The sequence below is a fragment of the Perna viridis genome, chromosome 3 (genome assembly GCF_037379345.1).
Source record: "Perna viridis isolate PV_CMFRI_1.1 ecotype Kerala chromosome 3, ASM3737934v1, whole genome shotgun sequence".
NCBI lineage: Eukaryota > Metazoa > Mollusca > Bivalvia > Mytilida > Mytilidae > Perna > Perna viridis.
Window position 1 is genome coordinate 26608303 of NC_142447.1, and position 25265 is coordinate 26633567.

Genomic DNA, 25265 nt, shown 5'->3' on the forward strand with positions numbered 1-25265 from the left:
TGATACACAGTGACACAGAATAAAGAATCAAAGTGACTCATTATTCCTAAGAGGTTCAAGTCACTTCCCCAAAAATCAAGGCATGTTTATATTGTGGTATGGACTGTAACTGAAGTTCAATTTTGAAGAGAACAACCCCTTTTTACTCAAGTTATTGACATACAAGGAAAATGATTATTTCTGGCCCCTTATTCCTAAACCTTTTTCAGTAATACATTTCGGGATATGTTTATAAAATGTGATACAATCCTTCAAAAATTACTGTATCAGAACTTCCAAACCTTATATGAACCCCAATTTTTTTCCTTAATATTTTGCTCAATAGTAATAAAAAACCACTGAAATAAATGTTAATCAATAAATGGGAAATAACTTATTCAAAAATAATAAGAATTTCCCATAAAAAAAATTCTTGACAGGATCACCTAGTATCTCAATTTCCTCAAGAAAAGTTTGAAATATTACACCTCAAATCCTGCATTCTGGGGGTATCTTGAACAATTTTTCAACAATTTTTAAAAATTGCAATTTTCTAGGGGGGGGGGGGGGCGGCAGGGCCCCCCCGCCCCCGGGGGCCACCACTGGTAATCTTGTTAAAAATATAGTTTGCCATCAGAAATGTGCTAAAACAATGGGGATAGTTTTTTTTTCACTTCTCAGTAAATCACTAAAGATTAAAGGCGAGTATAATGGCATTAAATTATGAAAGACAATAAATTACATAATTAAAGCAAAGATTGCTACATGTAGCCATGCATCCTATACTACTTGTGAAATTTGAAATGATCAAATGTATTAGGTGTCAATGTCAACTAGACACCCATACTGAACAGCCCTTAAAGAACTAAGCATCAACTTTTTTTTTTTTATATTTATTTAAATGATAACAAATGTACACGAGATTGTCAAATATCAGTGATTCCTACACATTCACAACACATTTGTCAATAATATTAGTATACCAGGTACATGTAAGTATTCAGTAATATTTCATTTGGAAACTTTCATACTGTATGTGACAACGGTATTGCTATAGCTATTAAGGTTACAGTAAATTGAACTAACGAACTTGATACAACAGGTCAAATGCCACCCCCATTTCATTTAAAAAAAAAAAAAATTTAGGGGGGGGGTTTCAAATTCTGAGATAAAAATAAGGCAAAAAGGCAGCTTTCTGCCATGTAGACAATTATAAAACTTGATAAGTATCACCAACTATTTACTTTATAGTTTATTGTATAAAATATTGATAATTAAAGCTAAGTTCATTTTCAAGAATTCAAAGTATCTTTGTCAATAGAATATGATTATCTAAATTCACTTTTTAACATAAAAAATGAAGTTCACAATTTGAATTAAACTTTAAGCTAACTACATTATAAATCAGAAAATTAATTTGTGATTGACTTCCCCATCAGAACTGAAAATGAACCACAGATGTTTTTACCGTCACAAAAAGTTCATGAAATTGTAGTAACCCATTATATCACTTTTTCATCTTTGATTTTTTCGAAACAAACTTACGCTCATCCAAATGAGACTATGAATCCAATTTATGAATTCTCACATGAATTCGTAATGAAAAAATATCAGGGATGATTTTACAAGGTCTACAAACAAAGCAGAAATTGGCAAAAATCAGAAGAGAATAAACAGTAAAAAATACTGGTAAAACCGGATTTGAAATAGTGAAATACTGCTAAAAAGCGGCAAAAATTCATCCCGGTCATATACATATATATATGTTGCTTGTGAACAAAACAGTCCTGACATCAACAATGAATCCATTGATAACAATATCATTATAATGGATGTAGTCATCAAAATAATGTAAAAATATACATTCTGTATCATCTCTAGAAAAAAAAAGTATATTTTCATAACCACGACTTGGTTTTAAAAAGTTTAAAACAAAATGCATAACACATTAACAATTAAAATCAACTCTTTTGTTTTCGTACAAATAAAGGGAAATAACTCTTGTATATAGACAAACCTAAAAAAAAACCCTACAATATGACATGATTAACTAGATCAAGTTTACAAACCAACAATATCATGATAGGTAACTTATATTCAGTCATAATTTAAAATAATCACATAATCACAATGGTTAACTCTTTAATTTGTTTCAACACTTAAAATTCATTTACTAAGTAAATACTACAATTTTTGAATGCCTTTGATTGCAACCTGGGAATAATTTCCAAAACACAAACTAATATAATAGGTTAAGTATAAAGATCTATTTAATACATGTACATACATATTCTCAATAATGAACACTGACAACCGTCTTTCTCTGAATTAAGTCTTTTCAATTCAAAACACAAAAAAATCATATTTAAAATGGCAAGAATGGGTAAATCAGCTAATATCAACATGTATATAATTCAGTTGTTTTGTACACATTTTTATTAACAAAAACTTCTTTGGTAAGGAAAACTTATTCATACACATTTTAACACTTTCCTATAAAAATGTAAAGAGTACAATACTTTCACAAGATTATAATGTATATTTAAAACATCAATCACAAAAACAATGTCCCATCAACATTACAAAAATGAAAAAAAGGTCATCATATGAATATCATACACATTACTAGTAATTATATTTAGCACAGAAAACAGTAAAAACCTTTTACAACTAGTTTTGTAAAGGATATACACACATGCCTCACTACAAATGTTGAATTTTAAATGTTCGGGTGAACATGGAATCTTTGTCAAAGCTTAACAGATCTCAACTTTGTTTCATTATATAGTACAAGGCACGGCACTGGTTTCTGTTTTATTTACAATTCGTGTAATGTTCATGGAAAAAATAAGTAACATGGCAACAAATCTTTTAAAAGGCTAAACCCTATTTTTGGTAAAAAGTTGAAGAGGGTAGGAAATTTATAATTGAACAAGATACCCTCACATGCCAAAATATCAATTGAATAACTGCAAAAATTCCCCAAAAGAGTCAAGAAAACTGTTTATTGCTGGGTTTTGAAGAACAGACAAGTGTCAAACTTAATTGCAAGGGCATTAAAAAAGCACTACTATAGCACCATCAAATCAAAAGTGAAAATTGCATAAAAAATTCACAAGATTACATGCTTAAATCATCATGGTAAGTATACAATACCTAAGCTTGTACAAATTGAAGTAAGTGAGGGTCTGTGGCTTGCCCTGTATTTTATTTTTCTGGACCTTTAATAAGGATTACCTGGACCCCTGACTTTACACTTAGGCAATATAAAGGATTTAGTTATCCTGTGGGAGTATCTAAGTCATTAAATGTCAACTGGTTCTGTAACAAACAATTTTCCTCAGCCTGAGCTAATCTCTCCATATTCTTTATTTTATACTTGGTCTGAATCCCCGTATCCTGAAACCTTGTCTTAATCCTGAAAAATAAAAAAACATAAATACTTAAACAAAACAAGTTTATTACTGTTTTTAATTAAATACTTCAAAGGGTTATCCTGTCTTAATCCTGCAAAATAAAAGATACTTAAACAAATTTAATTTAATACAATTCATTAAAATGATAAATCCCTGTAATATCAGGTGAGGAATGCTACATTTATACTTTTTTTCCCAAAATATCAAATGTGGGATTTCCTCGTAATTAAAAATGACATAATATATAGTAAAGTTAAGCTGGTAACCTAATCTACAAACCTTGGGCATCCAACTTCTCGAGATAAGTCTTCACATGTTCAGATAATACATAAACATATGTATAACCTTGACAATCATCAATTGTTCCTTCCATTCCAAACTCTGCCATCAACAGATTCTGTACCATACTGTAAGCAGCCATTTCTGTCCTGGGTACACGACATAAATAAGGCATCTTGTAAGCTACTGGATCATTTACCCATTCAATGTGAACACGAAGATAAAAGTTAGAAGTATCCAACATGTTACCATCCATCTGGAGTTCGCAAAGATATCTATATACCCATTCCAAGTATGACTCAATCTCTAGTTTTATTTCTACGTAGGTCATGGCTGTATTCAGATGGATAGTTCTAGGCGCTTCCACACTTTGTATTGGGTAAGATGCTTTAGATTTACATATTTTATACAACTCCTTAGCCTCTGTCAAGTAGCTATTTTCTCCACACGCAGTTAACAGTGCCCTGAGAGTCCTACGATCCAAATCTATCAATAGTCCAGCTGAAGAATGGAGTTTGAAGGCCCAGCAGCCACAATGGATGTCACCTAGTTCTAAAGCAGTCAACAACAACCTGTTTAAGTCCTCGATAAAGTCTGAAAATAACAAAGAATACTATGTAAATACAAAAACAATCTCCTCTGCAGACTAAATGATCAATTCAATGTGCTAGCTTTAATATTGGTTCTGCTTACAAGAGCATGAAATTATCAGCCCATAAGCACTTACAAATCTATGAAGTTGTTTTGAGTGCACTGAACAAATTTGCATAATGAGGCAGGGTTTAGTACTGAGTATGACAGAGGTGTTAATGCTTTGAAATAACAAAAATTACTTCTGAGTAGGAGATTGATTCAAATACTATTGTTTCTTGACATTTGATTTTTTTACACAATGAACATAAAAAGTGTAATAACTAAAAACCCAAGAAAATGCAACATTTAAGTTGAACTGGGGAGAGTTGATCCGGTAATCAATGATACCCATACATTCTAGATTTTATAATAGACAAAGGGTCGTATCTACTGAACCATTTTAAAATTCTTTAAGTATCTGTTGGTGTGATGGACAGCTGAATTGAGATAAAGATGACTATATTCCCACTTTATCTTGCGATAAGATATATATAAATATAAAATTTACAAAAGTGTATTGAAATTATACAATAAGATAATTGTTAAAGCACAACCATGCACAGATTCAAGTTTCAAAGCAGAAATATACCTACCAAAATAATCCTTCATTTCTGGATCTGAAAAAAATACAGGACAGAAAAGTATTAAATCATAGTTTCATAGCTTTTATCATAATCTAATACATGTCCTTCCTAACTTTTACCAATGTAACACTGGGTAATACCCCCCAAAAAACCTATTTGAAACTTATAAACCCTGTAACTAAAAAATCCCCCAATTCAATGACACGAAAATCACTAACACTGTTTAAGTCAGGACAAAACTTTTTATTCCATTTAGAAAGAGAACATGGTCTTATTAAATCAGTATCAGAAAAGAAAAACTTGGCCCTCTTGCCATTAAATCTGTAAATTCTTAAGTGAACTTCCACGGTAACTCCAAACAAAAACTTGGGATTTTATGATACAAACAGTTAAGATTATGCTCACAGAGAGTAATAGTAGTTAACTTAAGAAGGTAGACCTAGAGTAAGGAACGTAACTCTTGAAATCAGTGATATGTTTGTATCATATTCAATTTCACCAAAGCCTTTAATTTGAAACAGAATGAAATCAATCCAAAATACTTAGATGCCTACCTGAGATCAATGTTAAATGCTGAATACAAACATTCCTATGATTTGCAAGAGTTATGTCCCTTACCCTAGGTTTACATCCGTAAGAGAATGATTGACCATTACCTGATGTTATGTCATAGGTTTGTTAGCTGGACAATAAATAGAAGATTTAAGCTTTTCTTCATTCTTAAGTATTGTCAACCAAGTTTGATAGAAAGTTAATATTCTCCATCATATATCCAGTTAACTATCTTACAAAAATCATCAGGTGATTGTCACTTCACCAAGGGAAGACAAACTTCATTCCATGGAATTATCTATATTACTCGCTGTAAGTAATTTCAAGTTTTGTGGTGCCACAGCCAGAATCTATCTATCTTTATAAAAACTTTGTACACTGACTAAGATTATCAAATGAACATTAATATTAATTATTGTTCTAGTAACCATGGCAACTTATCTTCAAACCTAGCTGCAAGTGATAAGCACTAAATACTTTACTTACTGTTTTCAATGATATCAAAACAGCTACCAAGCACCTTTAATGCCTCTCTAGGTTTGGCATTGATCTGTAACTGTTCAAATAAGTCATGTAGTACCGTTATTTCTATCTGTAACTGCTGGATAGTCAGTTTTGGCTGCTTCTCCCAATCAAAATCTACAATGAAAACAAATACATGATGTTGATAATTATGAACAGATATCTATCATAACAACTCAATAATTTTATAATTAAAATTTGGAGTTGGTATGATGGGGAAGAGCAAATCTTTCAGAGCTAAGCAGAGTTGGAAATAGTAGCCTGACCGCCAGCCCAAATCTGGCTATTTTTTGGCAGGGCTGGTTAATTTTAGCAAAAATCTATATAGCCATATAGTAAATATATTGAAAAATTGTATTCAGGACTGGCTAGAATTTGAGTGAGTTCCCTACCCTGAGCTAAGGTCTCCTCAACAGTAACCAACAAGGATTGAATTCAAACAAATTTTCCACTACACATGTAGTTAAATTCAGCAAGTACCAAAAATTTACACTTGCTATATCTAAATTTCTTGGTTTATTTCTGGACTTTACCTATAATAATGTAACAGGTATGGCAAGTGGTCTATTGGATAAGATTGCCTTTTGTTTAAAATATGTTTCTGTGTATACTGTAGGCATATGCATGAAGAACAAACCAATTAAAAATGAACAATAAATTCATTACAATAAATGTATTTTCTATTCAGCAAGATATATAACAGAATGACATTGACCCCTAGTGATAGCAATTCTGTGTCTTTAATAAAATGTACACTTGTGTGACTTGTTATGTTGCCCTCATCCTATTGTAATACTAGTAGCTTTCAGTACTGGAATTCACCAACTAAAGTTAATAGTTCCTAGTTCCTTTCCCACATCAAACGATCCAAAATAATGTTAACCATGTATCCTGTCTGTTCTTATTTCTTATCCACCATAAAATGCTTGTAATTCACTTATTTCAACGCCTCGTTCCAATTAAATTCCTCTGGTGGTGTTCCTATATTGGCCAAAAAAATTGTATGATGTAGTAAAACGCAACGTCCAACGACAAAATCAGTGTGGTGGGAGATTGCATTAATGATGGTTTCTTACATCATAAAGTCCTTCTCATGGCTGTTTCCTTATATTCCAAGTGATGTTGACACCACTGCAGCCCAATGCAATCTGCCATGTTTGGTGAACTTGGTCTATATTTATACTTCAAAATTATTCATATGCTGGCTTGTGATAATGGTTACATGTAACCAAACAAAGAAACTTTAGCTCATGATATGTCCTTCATGTTACTTCATAATTGTGAAAAGATCCCTGTGGTTCTCTTCCATGAACTTGTTCTATTTTCATAAAACTCAAATAAATCGGCTAGTGTTACCATTGATGTTGATGCTATGTGAAGTGATGAAATATGTCACTACAAATAGTCCTGGTCCCAAACATATACAGGTTTGAAATATCGGAATGAATATTGAAACTGCTATCACTCTAGGAGTAAGCATTTACATTAAACAATATCAAGATCAACATATTACTTAAATCTTGCTTGAAAACTTATGAAATGCCATCCCCAAAACCCGGAAGTGAAAGTAAACGTAAATGACGTCATTCATAAACAATGAAGACGGTGTCATGCTACTTGGTTAAAAATATACTATGATCAATATTTGACATTCTGATAATAAATCCAACTTGTCAGTACTGTTCAAAAGAAATGTTTTTTTTCACATTCAGAACAGCTCTTCTTAATGCAGAACCCAAAAATTGTTTTACATCACAAATAAAGCTTTTGGACATGTGCTTGAAGCATATTGAATTAAACTGAATCATTCCAAAATTTAAGATTATAATCATGTTTACAGAAACAAGGAGACCACATGCATATTACACTAAAGTAAAATTCCACAAAATTACAACACTTACGGAGAAGAGTACTGTAAGCAGTATCTATACTATTGGCCTGCAGACTGATATTTATAGCAGTGATGCAAGACAAAGGTTTTCCAGCCTCAGTATATCTGTAGAAGGGTACAGAATATTTCAAGAGAATCAGAATTATGCTGTGTCCCTCAATCCACCAGTGTTTATCTTGACAAGCATAAAGAAGTCGGTTTCCAATGAAGGACAAAGATCTATAGTCATAACAAGCTAACACATCTTCTTGTGCCTCTGTAATATTAAACAAGAGAAAAAAATGTTTATGGACTCTGTCAAAAACTAAAGCTCCCATTTAGCTGGTGATGTTGGAATGCTAATTCTTGACTTCATACAATATAGAGGGCTCAGAAACCTGCACATAAAAACCACACACCACTGTTGGCTGTTTTGATCATTTTTTGTACTTTGAAAACTGGAATTGGATCGTTTGTACAGTGTTATTTTGTTCAGCTAAGGAAACTCATTTAGTTTAAGTCTACAGAATTGATTGAAAAACATTTCCGTCACAATCTTTTATACCTGTTAACCTTGGGAACAGTTCATGTGTGAGATTCACCCCCAATGACACTGTCTCATGTGGTAGATATTTACAGAAAGGACAATATTTTTTATGTATAAACTCAATTATTTAGTAATTTCCACAGAAAATATATATATTTAAACCAAAAACCTCCAACAATTCTTATTTTTTTCTGTGGTAGATTATAATTTTTTCATTGATTTTGTGGGATTTTCCCCTAATGTGGGAGGATTTACAGGTATGATCTCTGTGAAAAGCATACTAAACTGAGTGATGTCAGGCACATTAATTTGGTGAAAGACAACAAAAAATTACACAGTAGTTAAAAAAAATCCACACAAGCTGTTTATTAGTGGATTTCTCCTACCTTAATTATTTTAACAATTGAGTTTTTAAGCCCTCAACATGAATTGGCTTAAAGATTCTTTTTCAAGTACCTATATCTCATGTTTAAAAACCAAAGTCAGTATTTTCTTCTTTTAGCATTTTTTTTTCAGTACACATACCTAGTTGGTACTGCTGTGACAGACTAAGCATAAACTGATCAAATGCCTCCACTAGTAGACTTGAGTTCTTGACATTTGTTAGAAACACAACAGAGTACGCATCTATATAATAAGAATTATCCAGTTCTCCTTGTTGGCAAAGTTCCACAAAGGTCTCCCCTAATAAAGACCAATTCTTTGTATGGTAGCAACTCTGTAAATAATACAATATTTTAATTTTAGAGCACAAGTATGGATAAGGCATTAAAATATGTCTTACTTACAAAAATAAAACATCTTTTAAAATGTGACCTGCTGTCTTGTAAGTACAGGTTTTGTAAATATAAAATTCACCCAATTCTCGGTCAGTGATTTATTGTGAAATCTCATCTCCTTAGTGCAGTTTTTAAAATGACTGAAAATTCTTATTTAATTTTTTTGCCATTTACATTCATATCTACAAAATTAACTATTTTTGTTTTCTTTTCGTTGATGTAAATTTATGTGCATTCAACAAGTTACGCATTAGTGCAAAAGTAACTGCAAACAGCTTAGTGAGTTATAATGCTGCAATTGACTAAATCAGAACTTTCATACTAACTCAAGCACCAGAACCATATTTTCTTCAAAACTTGCACACCCAATCTTGGATCTAAGCATTGATTAGTTCTATTCTCGTAGAAATCATTTATCACCTAATATAAATGGAATGAGAAAAGGTCCAATACCCTCATAACAATTGATGTTAAATAGCCCTCTAAGAGTCTGATTGATCAAGAAACAGCCCTCCATTAAATTCAAGAATAACAATGCAATGAGTTAGATGAACATTCTGGTCATGCGAAATTTAATACCTGATTAAAACTGGTTGAATCCTATAAATGTCACAATGAGAAATGGAGACAATCGATGAAGCTTATTAACTATAAATTTTTGTTAAATCAAGAAAACTCTTCATTCTATGCATATTTTTTAAATGAGACAATCGGGAAATATGGAAATGGACAATAATGTTGACTGCTGTAAAAAAATCAGCAATTTATCAAATAAGAAGTCTAATGGGAAAGGAACAGCCTGACTGCATACCTGCTTCTTAACAGCGAACCAAAGTTAATAACTGAATAAATAAGACAATAGAAAAAGATGTAAATGGACAATAATGTTTATTGCTGTCAAAAAATCAACCACTGATTAAGTAAGAAATCTACGAGGAAAAGAACAGACTGACTGTATCCCTGCTTCTTAAGAGCAAACAGAAGTCAATAACTGAATGAAGACCTTAAAATTTTCTATCTTAAAGAATGCAACTAATCTACCTTTCCATGTACTGATACTAATGTTAATGGTATATTTGTCGTGTTAATAATCTACCTTTCCATGTACTGATACTAATGTTAATGGTATATTTGTCATGTTAATAATCTACCTTTCCATGTACTGATACTAATGTTAATGGTATATTTGTCTTGTTAATAAAGCTTGATCATTATATTCCCATTAGCAGACTTGCTTTGTATCACATTCTTACAGATTCAGAAATTATTCAAATGTTTTATTATTGCAAAATGTACCCAGGTAGCAGTAGCAATAACTCAAACTGACATTATCATAATTGAGGCCTCCCCAAGAGTACAGATTAGGCCTTTTACAGGTACTCTGTGTTGATATAAGGCTCCTTGGATTAGCGTTTATTAAACCTTGTTCAAGCACGATTTTTCTATATATTATTAAAATTATATCAGCATATTTTTGCTTTTATGACAAATTGCAGTAATAGATACACACTATAATTTCTGAATTACCAGGGCACATCAAATCAAGTCAAGAGTATTAGTGTGGTGTTACAGCAGCACAATAAACCAATATTAAATAGAAACATTACCTGAATTTTATGATACAATGCCTTGTAATTGTCAGTTGTTTTGATGCAGTCTTTGAGCACCACATCTGCTTCTTGTATAATGGCTGAAGATGAGGCTTCATATGATTCATCTAACTGCTGCTGAATCTACATAGAGTTTAGAAAGTTCTAGTCATGAAGTCCAGCATATCATTTTTTACCATGCTGATTTATCAGTTAGGCATTTTCTCTTAGATATTTGTACCTATTATACTTTTTTAAAACCTGTGGTATATTTTAGCACTTCTGTTATTTTCTGCATTCTACGCAAGTCTAAATTATGTGTTGTTTTAATAGGTGGATTAGGAAGATTGATTGATTGACTGTAGTTTTATGTCCTATGTAACATGCTCAAATAAAAACAACAACCAATAAGCATGCATCACACTTCATCATTCTAGTGGAGTCCAATTGCTCATTAATTTTTGTTACTTGGTGTGTATTATTTTGGTTATTTTATGTTCTTTGTTGTGTGTGTCCTTTTTCCATGTCTGGTCTTTGTCCCTGGATTATATTCTTTTGATTTCCGCTAGAATCTTGGTTCCCTTCAGGCCTTGATTACTCTCCGACTCAAAACTCTGATCTACTATGTGCCACATGTGCTTAATGGAGAAATAGTGACTACCAGTTTAAAAGTCATACATAAGACCAGCCCAGGTATCAAACCCACTAACTTCCAAAGTGAGCATGCTAGTAATAGATCAAAAAGGCAGTGGAAATGGAAGAACTGAAATGTTTGTCTGCATAAACATCTTATCCAAAACTGAATTTTGTAAGCAAAATTGAATTTCAAAATGTTTTTTTTTTTTTTTTTTTTTTGGGGGGGGGGGGGGGGGGGGTTGATATACATACATATATACCATGAAAGGGCATGTATTTTAGTTACTTTTTCCTCAGGACTAAGAGGGAAAATCAGGAGAAGCCATTGTTGTCTTGACATTTGTTTCTTTTTTGGAAAAGGGGGGATATTGTTTTTTAATGCTTCACCAAGGTAGTAGTGTTTTCTTAGTGTTTTCAAAGAAAAAAAAACCACTAAGCATGGTCCGAGTTAAATTACATTTCATTCCCAAAAACTAGAAATCATGGATCCATTAAATGTAAAAACAACATCAACTTTACTCTTCTAAAGAAAACACTACATACCTTTAAACATGGTTTATTTCCTTTATATCATGGCAAGAACAATTATTTAACAAAATAAATATATAAAACAATCATGCACAAAAAAAACAAAAAAAAACATAATATAAATGCTTCAAAACTGAAGACAATGAGAACCAATCATGGTATGAACTCTCACTGATCAGTAATCCAAAGGTGCTTTACATTTTGCAGTTTGGTCCAGCTGAACCACAGATTTGTGTTCAATTACTAGTTGTACCAAATGGTTGAAAAATCAGTGACCCAAAGGTGTTTTACATTTTTCAGTTTGGTCCAATCCAACTAGACTCATGTTCAATTATTGGTTTGTACCAAGTGGTTTGTCTCAAACCAGATGTGAAATGTATAAAGGGCTTGTAAGTCTTGTTCTTGATGAAATTTATTCACAAGACAATTGTGGTCTTTACTCTATAAAAAACATATTTTATATCAGAGGAGCCATTCTTGTGAGTTTAGATAGTCCCATAAGGTGCAGAGGAGCCATTCTTGTGAGTTTAGATAGTCCCATAAGGTGCAGAGGAGCCATTCTTGTGAGTTTAGACAGTCCCATAAGGTGACTTACAAGCCATATTAAAGGGGATGTTAAACCACCTTTGTGTTTCCAGTTACATAAAACCAATCAAAATATGGTAGATGATTGAACAAATACAATAGTACTTACATCCTATTCTTTCTATTTGGATAACAATGATTTTTAAATTCATATAATTAAGTACATGTGTACAAAGTACATGTGTACAAAGTATAATGACAATGAAATTTCACCTTTTGTGGATAGACTTAGCACATTTTACACAAAATTTGCTGCTATTTCTAAAACACCCAACTCCAAATAGCTACCAGTACCATTTTTTTGTTGAGAACACAATAACAGAATATGACTAATTCCTAACAATATGCACACCTCCTTATGGTAATCTAACACCCCATTGAGTTTCATTACTATCCTGCAAGTCATTAAAGAGGAGTTGTGGACAACACATCAGACACTGAAAAATGCCTAAGTTCCAACAGTCACCATTTCTTTATTTCTTATTGAAACATAAATTCCTCACAATATACACAAGCCAATATGGTAATTTAACACCCATTTAAGTTTCATAACAATCCTGAAAGTTGTTAAGGAGTTGTGGACAACACATACCTGTTCCTAAGTTTTGCTGAAAAATGTTTAACAGCCACTAATATTTGTCCAAACATAAATTCATAATAGTATACACATCTACATGTGGTTATATTACATCCTACAAAGTTTCATAACAATGATGCAAGCTGCTTAGACAACAGTGCGGACAGACATAGTGAAACCTTTATACCCCTTAAACTTCATTTGAAGAGTGGGGGGTAAGGGTGGGTGCATAAGTGTGTGTGTGTGGGTTATAAGCATATTAAGCTTTATATCCACATTTTAACAGCTCTATACTAACTATAAACTATTATCTACTATAATCTATGGTAAATTCAGAATCTATTGAAATGATTTTACTATTGTGAAAAAAAAAACAAAACAAAAAAAGACATAAAACTTTAAATCCCAACAACTAAAACTGACATTCTGGAATTTTTAACATAACTAATGTGGGATTTTTCTATTTCAAAAATCACAAAAATTAAAATCACAATTTTGACTAAAATGACGAAATTGCCATAAGCACTCAATAATTTCTGAATATACAGAATTCATGCAGAATATAACAAGTGAAAATAACAAATAATAAAATGTAACAGATATTTACAGGCTGGACATAAATAGGATTCAAAGGTCATTGGACATAGAAGTTTTCATACTTTTGATTTATCTAGCTTATAATAAATAAACAGAAAAAACAACTTTCATATATAATTTAAAAAAACAAATAATTTTCTGTACAATGTAATAGAAGTATGTGTAAGTAACAAACTGTATTTTAACATAAATATATATGGCATGTATTTCATTTTCTACAATTCCTCAGAATTCATCTAAATCATTTTTTTTAAAAATAAATTAAGTTTCATTTAAGTAGATATAAATAAGGAGATTAAAAAATAAAATTCACGTCTTAATTTTAATGCCTGCTATTTCCAATCAAATACAAAAAAAAAATATAAAATGCTGTCCTTCAAAACATCAAGACAACAATACTAAATAACTATAGTCTTCTGAACACAACCTGTAAATGCCCTCAAGAAACAAAGCAGAACACAAAAAGGTGGGAAAAAAAGGTCAAAGTTCAAAATATCATTAGAATGGGATGCTCACATTTGCATATGTACAGGAGTCCTCTATCATGGCAAAACACTGGGATTGTCCCCGGACTCTGAATAAGTGTAATAGAAGATTTCTCATCTGAAAATAAATGCATAGATTTCGGAGTATTATGTATTATTAATCATGGATAATTTCTTCAATATTTAGGAATATCTTAAGAATTAATAAAAGACTCATGAGAAGAAAGATTATCTACACTTGCAAGCATCCAGCAACTAGATAGAATGATTCCCTCTCTGTGACCCCAGCCTTTAATTTACAACAGTCTGATGGTAACCTACATCATAAATTTCAAATTTCCTTCTACTGAAGACAAAGGAGTTAATCTGGATATGATTTATTGCATCAAAAATGCAAAACAAAACACAAAAAAATTGACCTCAAGGTCAAAATTTACTAAACCTGGTATGCAACACAGTGCCTTTAAGTTTCCATACACCAAACATCATAAGCTTATCATGAGAGACAATAAGTACAGCCAAAATTCAATATAATAAGGATGGATGCATAGACAAACTGGTCACTATCAGGTGATCGGTTTGTAAGGGCTTGTAGTTACATAATCATCATGTTACCTTTGCATCCATTCTTTGTAGTAGATAGGGTTCACACATTAGAACCCATTTCTCTATGTAAGGGTAATAGGTATCTGTTTTGTGTAGTGACCTGTCCATTACTTGGTACTGCAGGGCAGCAGGAACACATCGTAGGTGGACATGTTTGGCATAAAGTATTACCTGCCACAGGTAACTCATATCATGTAAGTTTAGGAAAGACCTGAAAAAACCCAAACATATAACTTGATCATTTTTTAAAACTCAGATAAAAAAAATTGCTTCAACTCCATTTAGGACTGGACTGGTTAAGGTTTTGAATCTACACAGATTAACATAATTAGTGAAGTAACTAAAAAAGAGCTTTCTGCTTCAGTAATTGGTGATCTATATTTTCATTTCCTCAAGAAGAGGGAATGGTAAAAGGCTGAGAGCAGTACTACTTTATGACCTTTACTTACAGATCCACAGTAAACTACAATGCCACCTTGTCAAGAGAGCATAACTCAAAAACAACCAAGACATAAACCCATCAAGATTACCTATATGGCATTAAATATAAATGATTGATACTGTAACTGCATAAACTAATTTTCATGATTTCATGATTTCAGAAGTATTTTCTATGTATGAACATAAGTTTAGTTTACTGTGAAATCATAAAAAAATTCATCTTTATCAATAATTTCTCCATCCTACATAACTAATGAACAAACCTGATCAGAACAGTAATACTGTCAGGTGTGAATAAATTCCTTTGATACTTCTGTGTCATCTCAAATAACTTCCACAGGTTTTTGGAATACTTAGCAGGATTCTGTCCACTTAGTCGTACATAGGCATTGCAGATTCTGGAAATAAAAAAAATGACAGAAATCATTCAAAAATAACATGTGTAGCTCTATATTTATATATACAACCTGTAAAAACTGTGTGACCGTTGCATTGTTTCATGAAGTGAGCTGCACAGATGTGGCATCTGACATCGTACCTCACAATGAATGGAACCAACCGAATGATTAGATATACATCACAACATTGCACAACAAAGGTCAGTCAAAGAACCCTATCAAATGTTGGGGCTGTATAATGTCAGTCTGGTCATTAGCTAATATCCAACCAGATTACTCACTTTAAACAATTAGCTAATTATGATCTACAAATGTACACAATGACAAAATGTATTTAGGGTAAGGAATTAAACAATTTAACACAATCGCAGACCATATACATCTTATACACCCTGTTTAAAAATCCAACAACCTAAAGGATGTTTAACTACACAATTGTCAGAGAAATTTTTTTTTGGATAAATACTATTCAACAAATAATATTTTTGTTGTTGAAAAAATCAATGTGAAAAAAGGGACAATCAAAAACATGTTTAGAGGACTCACAAACAAATGAAATTATTAAAACTGATTAGACCTACAAACGATCAGCAATGGACAGGAAACTGTTGTCAGCCTATGGCTGAAGTAGAACAAGCCAACGCATGTCACAAACATGATCCGTCAAATCACCAAATATAAAACAAGTACTATCTCTGAATTGAAAGAGAGCCAACACATTTTTCATGCTTTGTCAGTGTAAAAATATTAAATCCGATTTAGATTTAATTCACCGAATAAATTGTATGCTATGTTCCGTATTTCAATAAATAATTTAATTGATTGCACAAATAAACTATTTACAATCATATTCAACATATGAAAGTGATTAAAAATATTGCAGACACAAATAGCCCCAATGGAGCCTTGAATTTTACTGTTGCATCATTTTTGAGGTTGTAAAAAAAAACAATATATGTACAAGCAGAGGATGTATTGCAACACAAGTTCTCCCATTAACAGCCTTTCTGTGAATCATATTTAATACAAATATATGAAAAAAATAAATGTCATACAATTATTATTTCAGTGATTTTAACATTTGTTGTCTTCAAGTTATGAACCATAATTTCTCTTAATCTCCACCCTGTCCAAAAGCAACTTTTAAAGTTTGTCCCTATGATATCAAAACCTCTCCTGTTGTTATAAAGATTGTTTTAAAGAAATTCTTTTTCAGCAACATGCAGTTCAGGCCTGAAGTGAGGTAAAAAATGTAGCCAGTACCAACCTAAATTTAAGAAAATAACAAGATCCCCTAGTTCCAGACCTGAAAACCCATTTTCAGATGCACTGTTTGCGGTCTCATACATGTAAAAGAAATTTTAGAACAAATGCGTCCTTGTCTGATGCACCATCTACAATGTTGAAGTGACTAATTCCATTTATCAGTACTATTTAATTTATAGTTATGTTTGGGTTCTCAATCCATTTTTAAACTTTCGCACGCATTTTTCTCAAGGGAAATTGTGTTTGAAGTTTTTGTGTACACGCATTTGTAAGTATGAAGCTGCTTTCACCCTGAAACCTCCTTTCAAAATCTCTGGATATGCCACAGTATTTAGTTGGGTGCAGTGATTTATGAAGTTTACCGGCTTCTTACAGAGGCGTTTTAAAATTTATTCACCTACAAATAAATGAATTATCAATTTGTCATTTTTTTTCCCCAAGTCCTAACAAAAAATATTTCAGTTTACTGTCACCAAACCGTCTCAATTTCAAGACCATACCCTAACATTTCTTTATCAACATGAAATGTTGCAACTTAATATCAATGTAAAAAATAAAAATGCATGTTTAAGCTGATGTTACAAACATGTTCAGAGTTGTTTTTCTTTCTTATCAAAAAAAATTGATGCGTCACTTTTGCAAGTACTTAAAACAAGGTATTATTTCAATTTGGAATTAAAGAAAATAAGAGAAAAAAATATTTATAAAACTTACCTCTACTAAGGGGGTTAGTCATGCCGTCATGACTAAGGGGGGGGTTAGTAAGTTAACTTGACTTTTCTTATCCTATTAACCCTACTCCTTAGCCATGCCGGCATGACTAACCCCCTTAGTAAGGGTTAGTTTTACAAATTTATTTTTTTTGGTCATTTTCTTAATTCCAAAATAATTCCTATTTCAAACAATACCTTGTTTTAATATAATTGACTTTTGATTCAATAAAGTATTACTTGTTGATGAAATAATTCATCCAAAAATCCTTTCACAAACGATTGTGTATTACACTAAACATTAGGAAAATACATGGAATACATGTTTTAATTGCTGCCTCCAAAGAAATTTTATATTGTTTCTCAAACTTACTTTGTTGATTTTTTTAAACCGGTATGTATATGGTCAGCGAATGGGTAAATTTAAACCAAAGGTCATTTTCCTACCCTAAAATACATTTTGTCATTTGTTTACAGTAGATTATAATTAGGTCATTAATTCACTGAACTGATGTGTTTAAATCAAGTAATCTGATTGGATGTAAGCCGATGACCAGATTGACATAGGACATATCCAAACTTTGATTGTATTTCTTGTGCATGTTTCTGTCATGTAACAAATCATCTTTGGATAGTTCCATTCATCAAAAGTAGGATGTCTGATGCCACATCTGCACAGCTCACTTCACACAACAATGCAACAGTCACACATATTTTAAAAGGTTGTAGGTAATTATGGATAATTTCACAATTTTTTTGTATTCACAAGGCAACTGCATACTTTGCTAAACACTTTCAAAATTTTGACTATGTAATGGCATAATAACTTATGTTACAAAAAAAAAAAAAAAAAAAAAAAAGAAGAAATAAACTGCTTTGCAGGGTGCAGCTTAATACATCCGCAGATGTCGAACTCTAGAAACAGTTTTGGCAAGTATGGACACACCATTCAAACTTGATATAGCTTTGAATTTTGATTGTGATTACAGTCAATATTTCCAAACATTTTTGGGGGATATGGCACCTTGGTTAAAGTTTTAAGAGATCCATTCAATGTTACTGTAGTTATTGTTGAGCTTCAGGAAAATGCATGTTTCTGGTCCTGAACTCCTAACAGGTTCAAGTTATTATCCTAACTTTATCCTTTGAATGCATTTTTTGTACAATTTCAAGGATTCCATTTATATATTGACATGATATTGTGTTGAAATCAGGAAAATGCTTGCTTCTGGCTCCTTTTTATGCCCAATCACCCGTGAATGGTTCAATTCTTCTTTGCATGACAAAAATATAAACTATCCAACCCCATTTAAAAAAACCTTTATCTCTAAAAATAGCCCATGAAAAATCCTATTAATATAAATGTGGGATGACTTACTCTTCATTGATCATATTCTGAGAATTCATTTCATCAAGTAAGCTGAAAGCCAAGTCCACCTTCCAGTTATTTTCAGCAACTTTTAGAAGTTGTCCAAGAGTCTCCCTAGATGTTGGTCCAACATTTGTTTGAAGTTTTAGTTCAAGAAGATATTTATACACCTCGAAGGCTCTGCAAAGACAAGTACATGAAATTCATGAAACAGTATACTAGTCCTGTAATGTGCTATAGTTTTAATTCATTTTCAAATATAAATGTAGAATAAAGAGCTTCTATTGTGCTATGTACTATCATCAAATTTCTAACTTTATGTAAAAACTATGATTTGTCATCCTAATTCGCCTTCCACCAGCCAGTTACTCAGTTAATTGTTGTTTCGAACCTCTGTCACAATCAACCTTTAACTTGTTTCTTTATGTAATTACAAACCTGATTTTACAAGGTCAACAAAGTGGAAGTAAATATACAATAAAAAAAAATTATAACGGTAAAATCTGGATTTGAAAAAAGAAACTCTGCATTAATGTGGAAGAAAATCAGATCTGAAATAAGTACCATACAATTTGAAGTAGCCTCCTACACTAGTTAAGAATAGAGTTAATGCACTGTAAAAAATTGCATGTCCTGTATAGCAGATCTGTAAGCAAGAAAAGGAAAATAAAGAAAGCATTTATTAAGTCTGCAAAGGAGATGCTAGTACTTAATACTTGATAGTTTGTAATGCCTGGACTTACTTATTGACATCATTCTTCTTGAAAGCCGTTTCTATGGCTTTTACACATGCCCAAATCATATCTTCCTAAAATAAAAAGGACATCCACTAAAAGAACATCATTGTAAGTTTGTATATTGTCTGTTTTAAAATTAAATGTTATTGAATTTAAGCCTAAAAACTGAGTGGATCACAGTAAATTGCATGCCTGTTAATTGTATAGGAACTAAAAAAAAATAAACAACATCCCATTTTATCCATGTACAAAATTCTCTTTAAAAGACAAAAAAATAAAACAATTCTCCTAAATATTTTTCTTTATTTACTCCAAATTGTACCTAAATGGGTAAAATAATGCATCATTAGTGAAATCACTCAGTTTTCTCCAAGAAATTTGTTTTCAGTACAATATTTTCTCATTTCTCATTCTATACACTGAAATAGACATCTAATTAGACATGAGAAAAGAAAATATCCTACTTAAGTAGCTGTCTTTGTAAGAATCATGCAAAACCTGAAAAATGTGATACGCCCCAAAAAAGGCTACATACTTTAATTTTTGTAATTAAGTTGTTTTATGGGTCTATACTATGAAATATGTAATTATTCATTCAAATCTGCCTGCTCTTAGGAGATTATTGACATTGAAAATACAGTAGATTCTATTGTATTTGAGTGTCATTTACAGTTATCTCCCTTAATTTTGAAATCTACAGTGCATTCTATATAATTTTAATCTCCTAAGAGCATGGGTTATATGAAAATCCACATGTTTATTTCTGTTTACTATGACATTTCAAACAAAATATAAAAAATAAAAATATGTAGGCTTTTTACCCATGAATCACATTTTGCATGATTCTTAGCTGGAGTGATACTTAAACATTGAAAATATTGGATATTTTCCCAGAAAATTTTTTTCTGTTAATTGCAGCCCTGTTCATAGCATGTTTTCTGACAAATAGGCTGAGCGATTAACAGGAATCCACTGCATTTTCATGCATTTTAAGTACACTGAATACAAAAGAATTTAGGCAGACAGGTTTATATTGCTACAAGATTGAAGTCATCACTACAGATGTTTATGGTCGTCATCATGAACTTGTGGATCATTACGGTGTATCTGCCCCATGAAAACTTATTTGTTCAATGTGTCATAGTTTTCCTTTCCTCTTTCGTCTACCACGGACTTGACTTTTTAATGAGCAACTAGGCGGGTGTTTCTAAAAAAGCTGAGAATGCCTACCCTACCGGTGCACCTGGTCCATAATCCCAGTTTTTAGTGGAGTCCCAGTTGCTCATTTGCTTTTGTTACTTTGTATGTATGATTTTATTTACTTTATGTTCTTTGTTGTGTATGTCTGTTTTCCATGTCTAGTCTTTGTCCATGGATTACATTCTTTTGATTACTGTTATAACCTTGGTTCCCTTGATTACTCTTGCACAAATTCTTAATCTCTGATTAATAATAAAACCAAGTAAACTATATGAGAGGGGCAATGGAAACCATCTCTACAGACTATAAGCGGAAAAGCCGAATTCCTAACCTAGACCTCTGACCTACAAATTGGGGAATTCATAATAACACCTTCTCATGCTGACCAAATATTGAGTCTTTTTTTTCTTTCTTTCTTGCTTTTTTTTTTTCCTAACAAAAGATTGAAATTATACAGCAAACAGGTTTTCAATATCCTAACATCTATTGTGCTTATGTTACTGACCATGACCTTTGACCTGCATATCTAAGCAATAATTGTCAATCATGTTAGCATTCATGCAGTATTTTATTCATATACTGATTTGTAACAAAAGTTGAGATGCTGTAAGTGTTACTGACAGAAGGACAGAGCAATTACTCATATGGGGTTTTCAAATGGTAGGCCCTGGTAAAACAGAAGTTGAGAAACAAACTTTAACAAGAGAAATGATAAGGTACAATAAGGGCAATATCTGGCTCCTTTATTTTTTAGAAAAAATTAGTTTGAAGTAAATGACATAAATGCAACAAGATACACTGTTTAATGAATAATCAAATTATCTTAAATTTTCATAATTTCATCAGTTGTCACTTTTATGGATGCCTAAAATCTGCCAAAAACAACAAAATGGGGAAAATGCTAATTATCAATGCTACTATTGTTATCTTCAAAGGTCTCCACCAACTTCACACAGTGATATCTTGACAGATTAGGACTCCTATAAAAGAGGCATTTAGAAATCATGAACAATAATTATGACCCGTGCAGGTCCGGGTGTCAAAAGAATAGGCATGCAGCAGCGCTAAGCTTGCCGTAAAAGGCGACTAAATAGTGCTCAGAACCCTAGCTGGAGGCTAGGGTGCTCTGCCCACAGAGCAACTGGGATGTGTGCCCCAGGTGGTGGAATGGGGTACCCCTGGCGTGTTCCATGCTGGGGTTGTCAGGCTATAATACGGAAAACCTGACCGCAAACCATAGTGGTGCACCGTGTTGGGAAAGATGCCACGTTCCTAGCACGTTAAAGAACCCTACTGTGGTATTCTCCCGGAGTAGGAACCATAAGGCTCTGCCACAGGAGGCTAAATTGCCCGACCCTACCCACCTCTCCCCATTTCCAGTGGCAATCAAAATTCATTGACCCCATTGTCCTTGTGTCCCATCCCTTTTTCATTTAATCAGCGTTTCATGTTCATTTTATCTCAATTTCATGTTCATTGTCTGAATATAGCCGACATATTGCTGCTCGGACGTTGAACCCCAACAAACAAACAAAAAAAAACAAACAATAATTATGGGTCTAGATGGGCCAAAATTAAAATAGTTTGTTTTCCCTTCACCTACCTACCCATAAAAATTGGCTCGGCCCAAATAATTTTATTGCCATTCTTTGACAAGATCTTTTTTTTATTTTTTCAAAGCAACATTTTTCATTTCTTAAGAATCAAATGAACTTTTTGGAAAAAATTTATACCTACCTACCAACTAAATGCCAGGAGCTGAGGTAGGGGGAAAAAACATTTATTAAGTGTGGCCTTGGCAGAGGCACTCAAAAATTGCAAAAATGTTCCAAATAAATGTCCAATTTTTGCATATTTGATAGAAATTCACATATTCCCAAATTTGGGATATCATATTTTCAATATGTCATAAAAAATTACATGCTTATAAATGTTGTTGAATATGCTACATCATACATTTAACATTCTAAATAACAGAAAAAAAGTTCTCCATATCAAATTTCTAATTTCCCATCACACAGGGGGCCAAATATGGGCCTTACTGTACTTAAATAAAACATAAATTACTGACATTTCCGTCATTAATTCTACATACAAGATTAAAAGAATTGCTGTTATTGTGATAGAACTAATCAATACCATAAAACAGTTAATGTAGCTAACAAACTCCACTTACATTCGAAGGTGGTTGATGTTTGTAAGTACACTTCTTGCCATTTTGACAGACTTTACTACGAAGGTAGGAGAAACAGTAACCTTGTGGGTAAATCAGCAACTTAGGGGTCATAGGAACAGCAAACTTCTCCTGGGACAATAATCTCTGAAAAAATAAATATACCTAGATGAAGGAGTGTGATAAAATACTTGACAAATAAAGAGTAATAACAAAATTATTAAATTGATAAACTCTAGGCATAAGTCAATAGAAAAAGTTGAAAAGGAAAGTCCATATAACAAATGGAAATATCAAGGCAACAACCTGAAAGTTAAAATGACTTGGTTCAGGCACTTCCAGTTCAAATGGTAGGTTAAAACCAGGCTATAAAAAGTGCTAAACCTCTTGCATTCATTATGGTTCATTGGTTTCAGTATATTGCAAAAAAAACAAAAAAAACAATAATAAAGAAAAAAACAGGCAGCATAAACTTGCAACCCCATTTAAAAAAAACCTTTATCCATTTGATAAAACCAGAATATTTCTCAATAAGATCTGGATATCTGGGAGAAAAACCAAACTTTTACTCTGACGTTATCAAAGTAACATGGTTTTTAAGATGAAGTTATCGCCCCATGCAGGTCCGGGTGTTAAAAGAATAGACATGCAGCAGCGCTAAGCTTGTCGTAAAAGGTGACTAAATAGTGCTCAGAACCCTAGCCGGGGGCTAGGGCGCTCTGCCCACAGAGCAACTGGGATGTGTGCCCCAGGTGGTGGAATGGGGTACCCCTGGCGTGTTACACGCTGGTGTTGTCAGGCTATAATACGGAAAACCTGACCGCAAACCATAGTGGTGCACCGTGTTGGGAAAGATGCCACGTTCCTCGCACGTTAAAGAACTCTACTGTGGTATTCTCCCAGAGTAGGAACCATAGGGCTCCACCACAGGAGGCTAAATTGCCCAACCCTACCCACCTCTCCCTATTTGCAGTGGCAATCAAAATTTGTCGACCCCATTGTCCTTGTGTCCCATCCCTTTTTCATTTCATCATCATTTCATGTTCATTTTATCATCAATTTCATGTTCATCGTCTGAATATAGCTGAAATACTGCTACTCGGACGTTAACCCCCAACAAACAAACAAACAAACAAAGATGAAGTTATCAAAGTTTTATATATGGTTTTCAAGATACTGGCCAAGAACTGCATTTTTTAAAAAAATTTCCACCTTTCCAGGGCAATAGCTCTTATAAAGAGGTGTCCTACAACTTCACTCCACAAAAACTTTTGTAGAGCTCTTGAACAGAAAAGGGAAGTTCACTTTATTTTTTTCTCTATTTCTAATACTTTTTCATATATATATTGAAATAAGTGGCTTTAAACCTATGTTCTAATAAATAGATATGGTGGCAATGTTTTCTTTTTGGATAAAAAAAAAATCATAAGCATTTTTGCATAGTATACCCTAAGGAACCTTCAAACCACCTTTCATTAAAATCTGTCAAGTAGTTTCACATAATGCTTTTTAAAATTGTAAGAAAGGCATCAACTGTATATTTAAATAACAAATTTTAAAAAAATTTTTATCGACATTGTAAAAGTACTAGTGAACAAGTTAAATTCACATTGAAAACATAAACGATGTCGTTTATATCTTACTTCAATTTCTTGTGCTCCTGATAACTCAAATACATTTAAACTGTCCCTCAGAGTTCAAGCCATTATAATACAATACACAAACAATAGAATCATTAATGATTACAGTTCCTAACAGACACTTTAAGAGGGCACATTTCTAGTACCTTCATATCACTCTGCCTAGATACAAAGGATTCTTTACTTGAATTACTGTCTTCTTTATTTAGTTCATCAAGTTCTCTATCAACTGCATCCATTCTGAAAGAAAACTAGAGGCTCACAAGAGCCTGAATCGCTCACCTGGTTAACCATTTGCTTATTTGAACTTGAGGAATGAGACAGGCTAAGTTAAAATCAACTATAATTATTCATAGCATTTTTATGACCTGAACCATAATTTTGCTAAAGGCAACAATTTTTGAATTTTTTTCAAAAACCTGTCTTATGACTCCTAAGTTCCATTTTTAGTATAGGCAGCCATACCTATTCACAGATTAAAAATCACAACATTCATTTTGAGCACAATACACTTAAGAACTATTATGCTTATTTTCATTCAATGATCTTAAATGGTTTTGGAGAAGA

General features: G+C 32.5%; 1 protein-coding gene across 6 annotated transcripts in view; it reads right to left on the reverse strand.

The window, feature by feature from the left end:
• Positions 1-600: 600 nt before the first annotated feature.
• LOC148621647 (uncharacterized) overlaps positions 601-25265 on the reverse strand; it is a 72108-nt gene continuing 47443 nt past the window's right edge. For 5 of the 6 annotated variants that reach the window (XM_088576237.1, XM_088576238.1, XM_088576239.1 and 2 more), the window contains 14 exons: positions 24845-24938; positions 23062-23205; positions 19692-19756; positions 18958-19128; positions 15469-15603; positions 14774-14975; positions 14190-14276; positions 10769-10894; positions 8908-9100; positions 7867-8112; positions 5930-6082; positions 4901-4924; positions 3675-4268; positions 602-3397 (listed from right to left, as the gene is read on the reverse strand). In XM_088576237.1, the coding sequence (XP_088432363.1) occupies positions 3348-3397; positions 3675-4268; positions 4901-4924; positions 5930-6082; positions 7867-8112; positions 8908-9100; positions 10769-10894; positions 14190-14276; positions 14774-14975; positions 15469-15603; positions 18958-19128; positions 19692-19756; positions 23062-23205; positions 24845-24938 (2284 nt within the window). In that variant the 3' untranslated portion in view covers positions 602-3347. Of the gene's footprint in view, positions 3398-3674; positions 4269-4900; positions 4925-5929; positions 6083-7866; positions 8113-8907; positions 9101-10768; positions 10895-14189; positions 14277-14773; positions 14976-15468; positions 15604-18957; positions 19129-19691; positions 19757-23061; positions 23206-24844; positions 24939-25265 lie in introns of all 6 variants that reach the window. The other variant, XM_088576235.1, reaches the window with a different exon arrangement.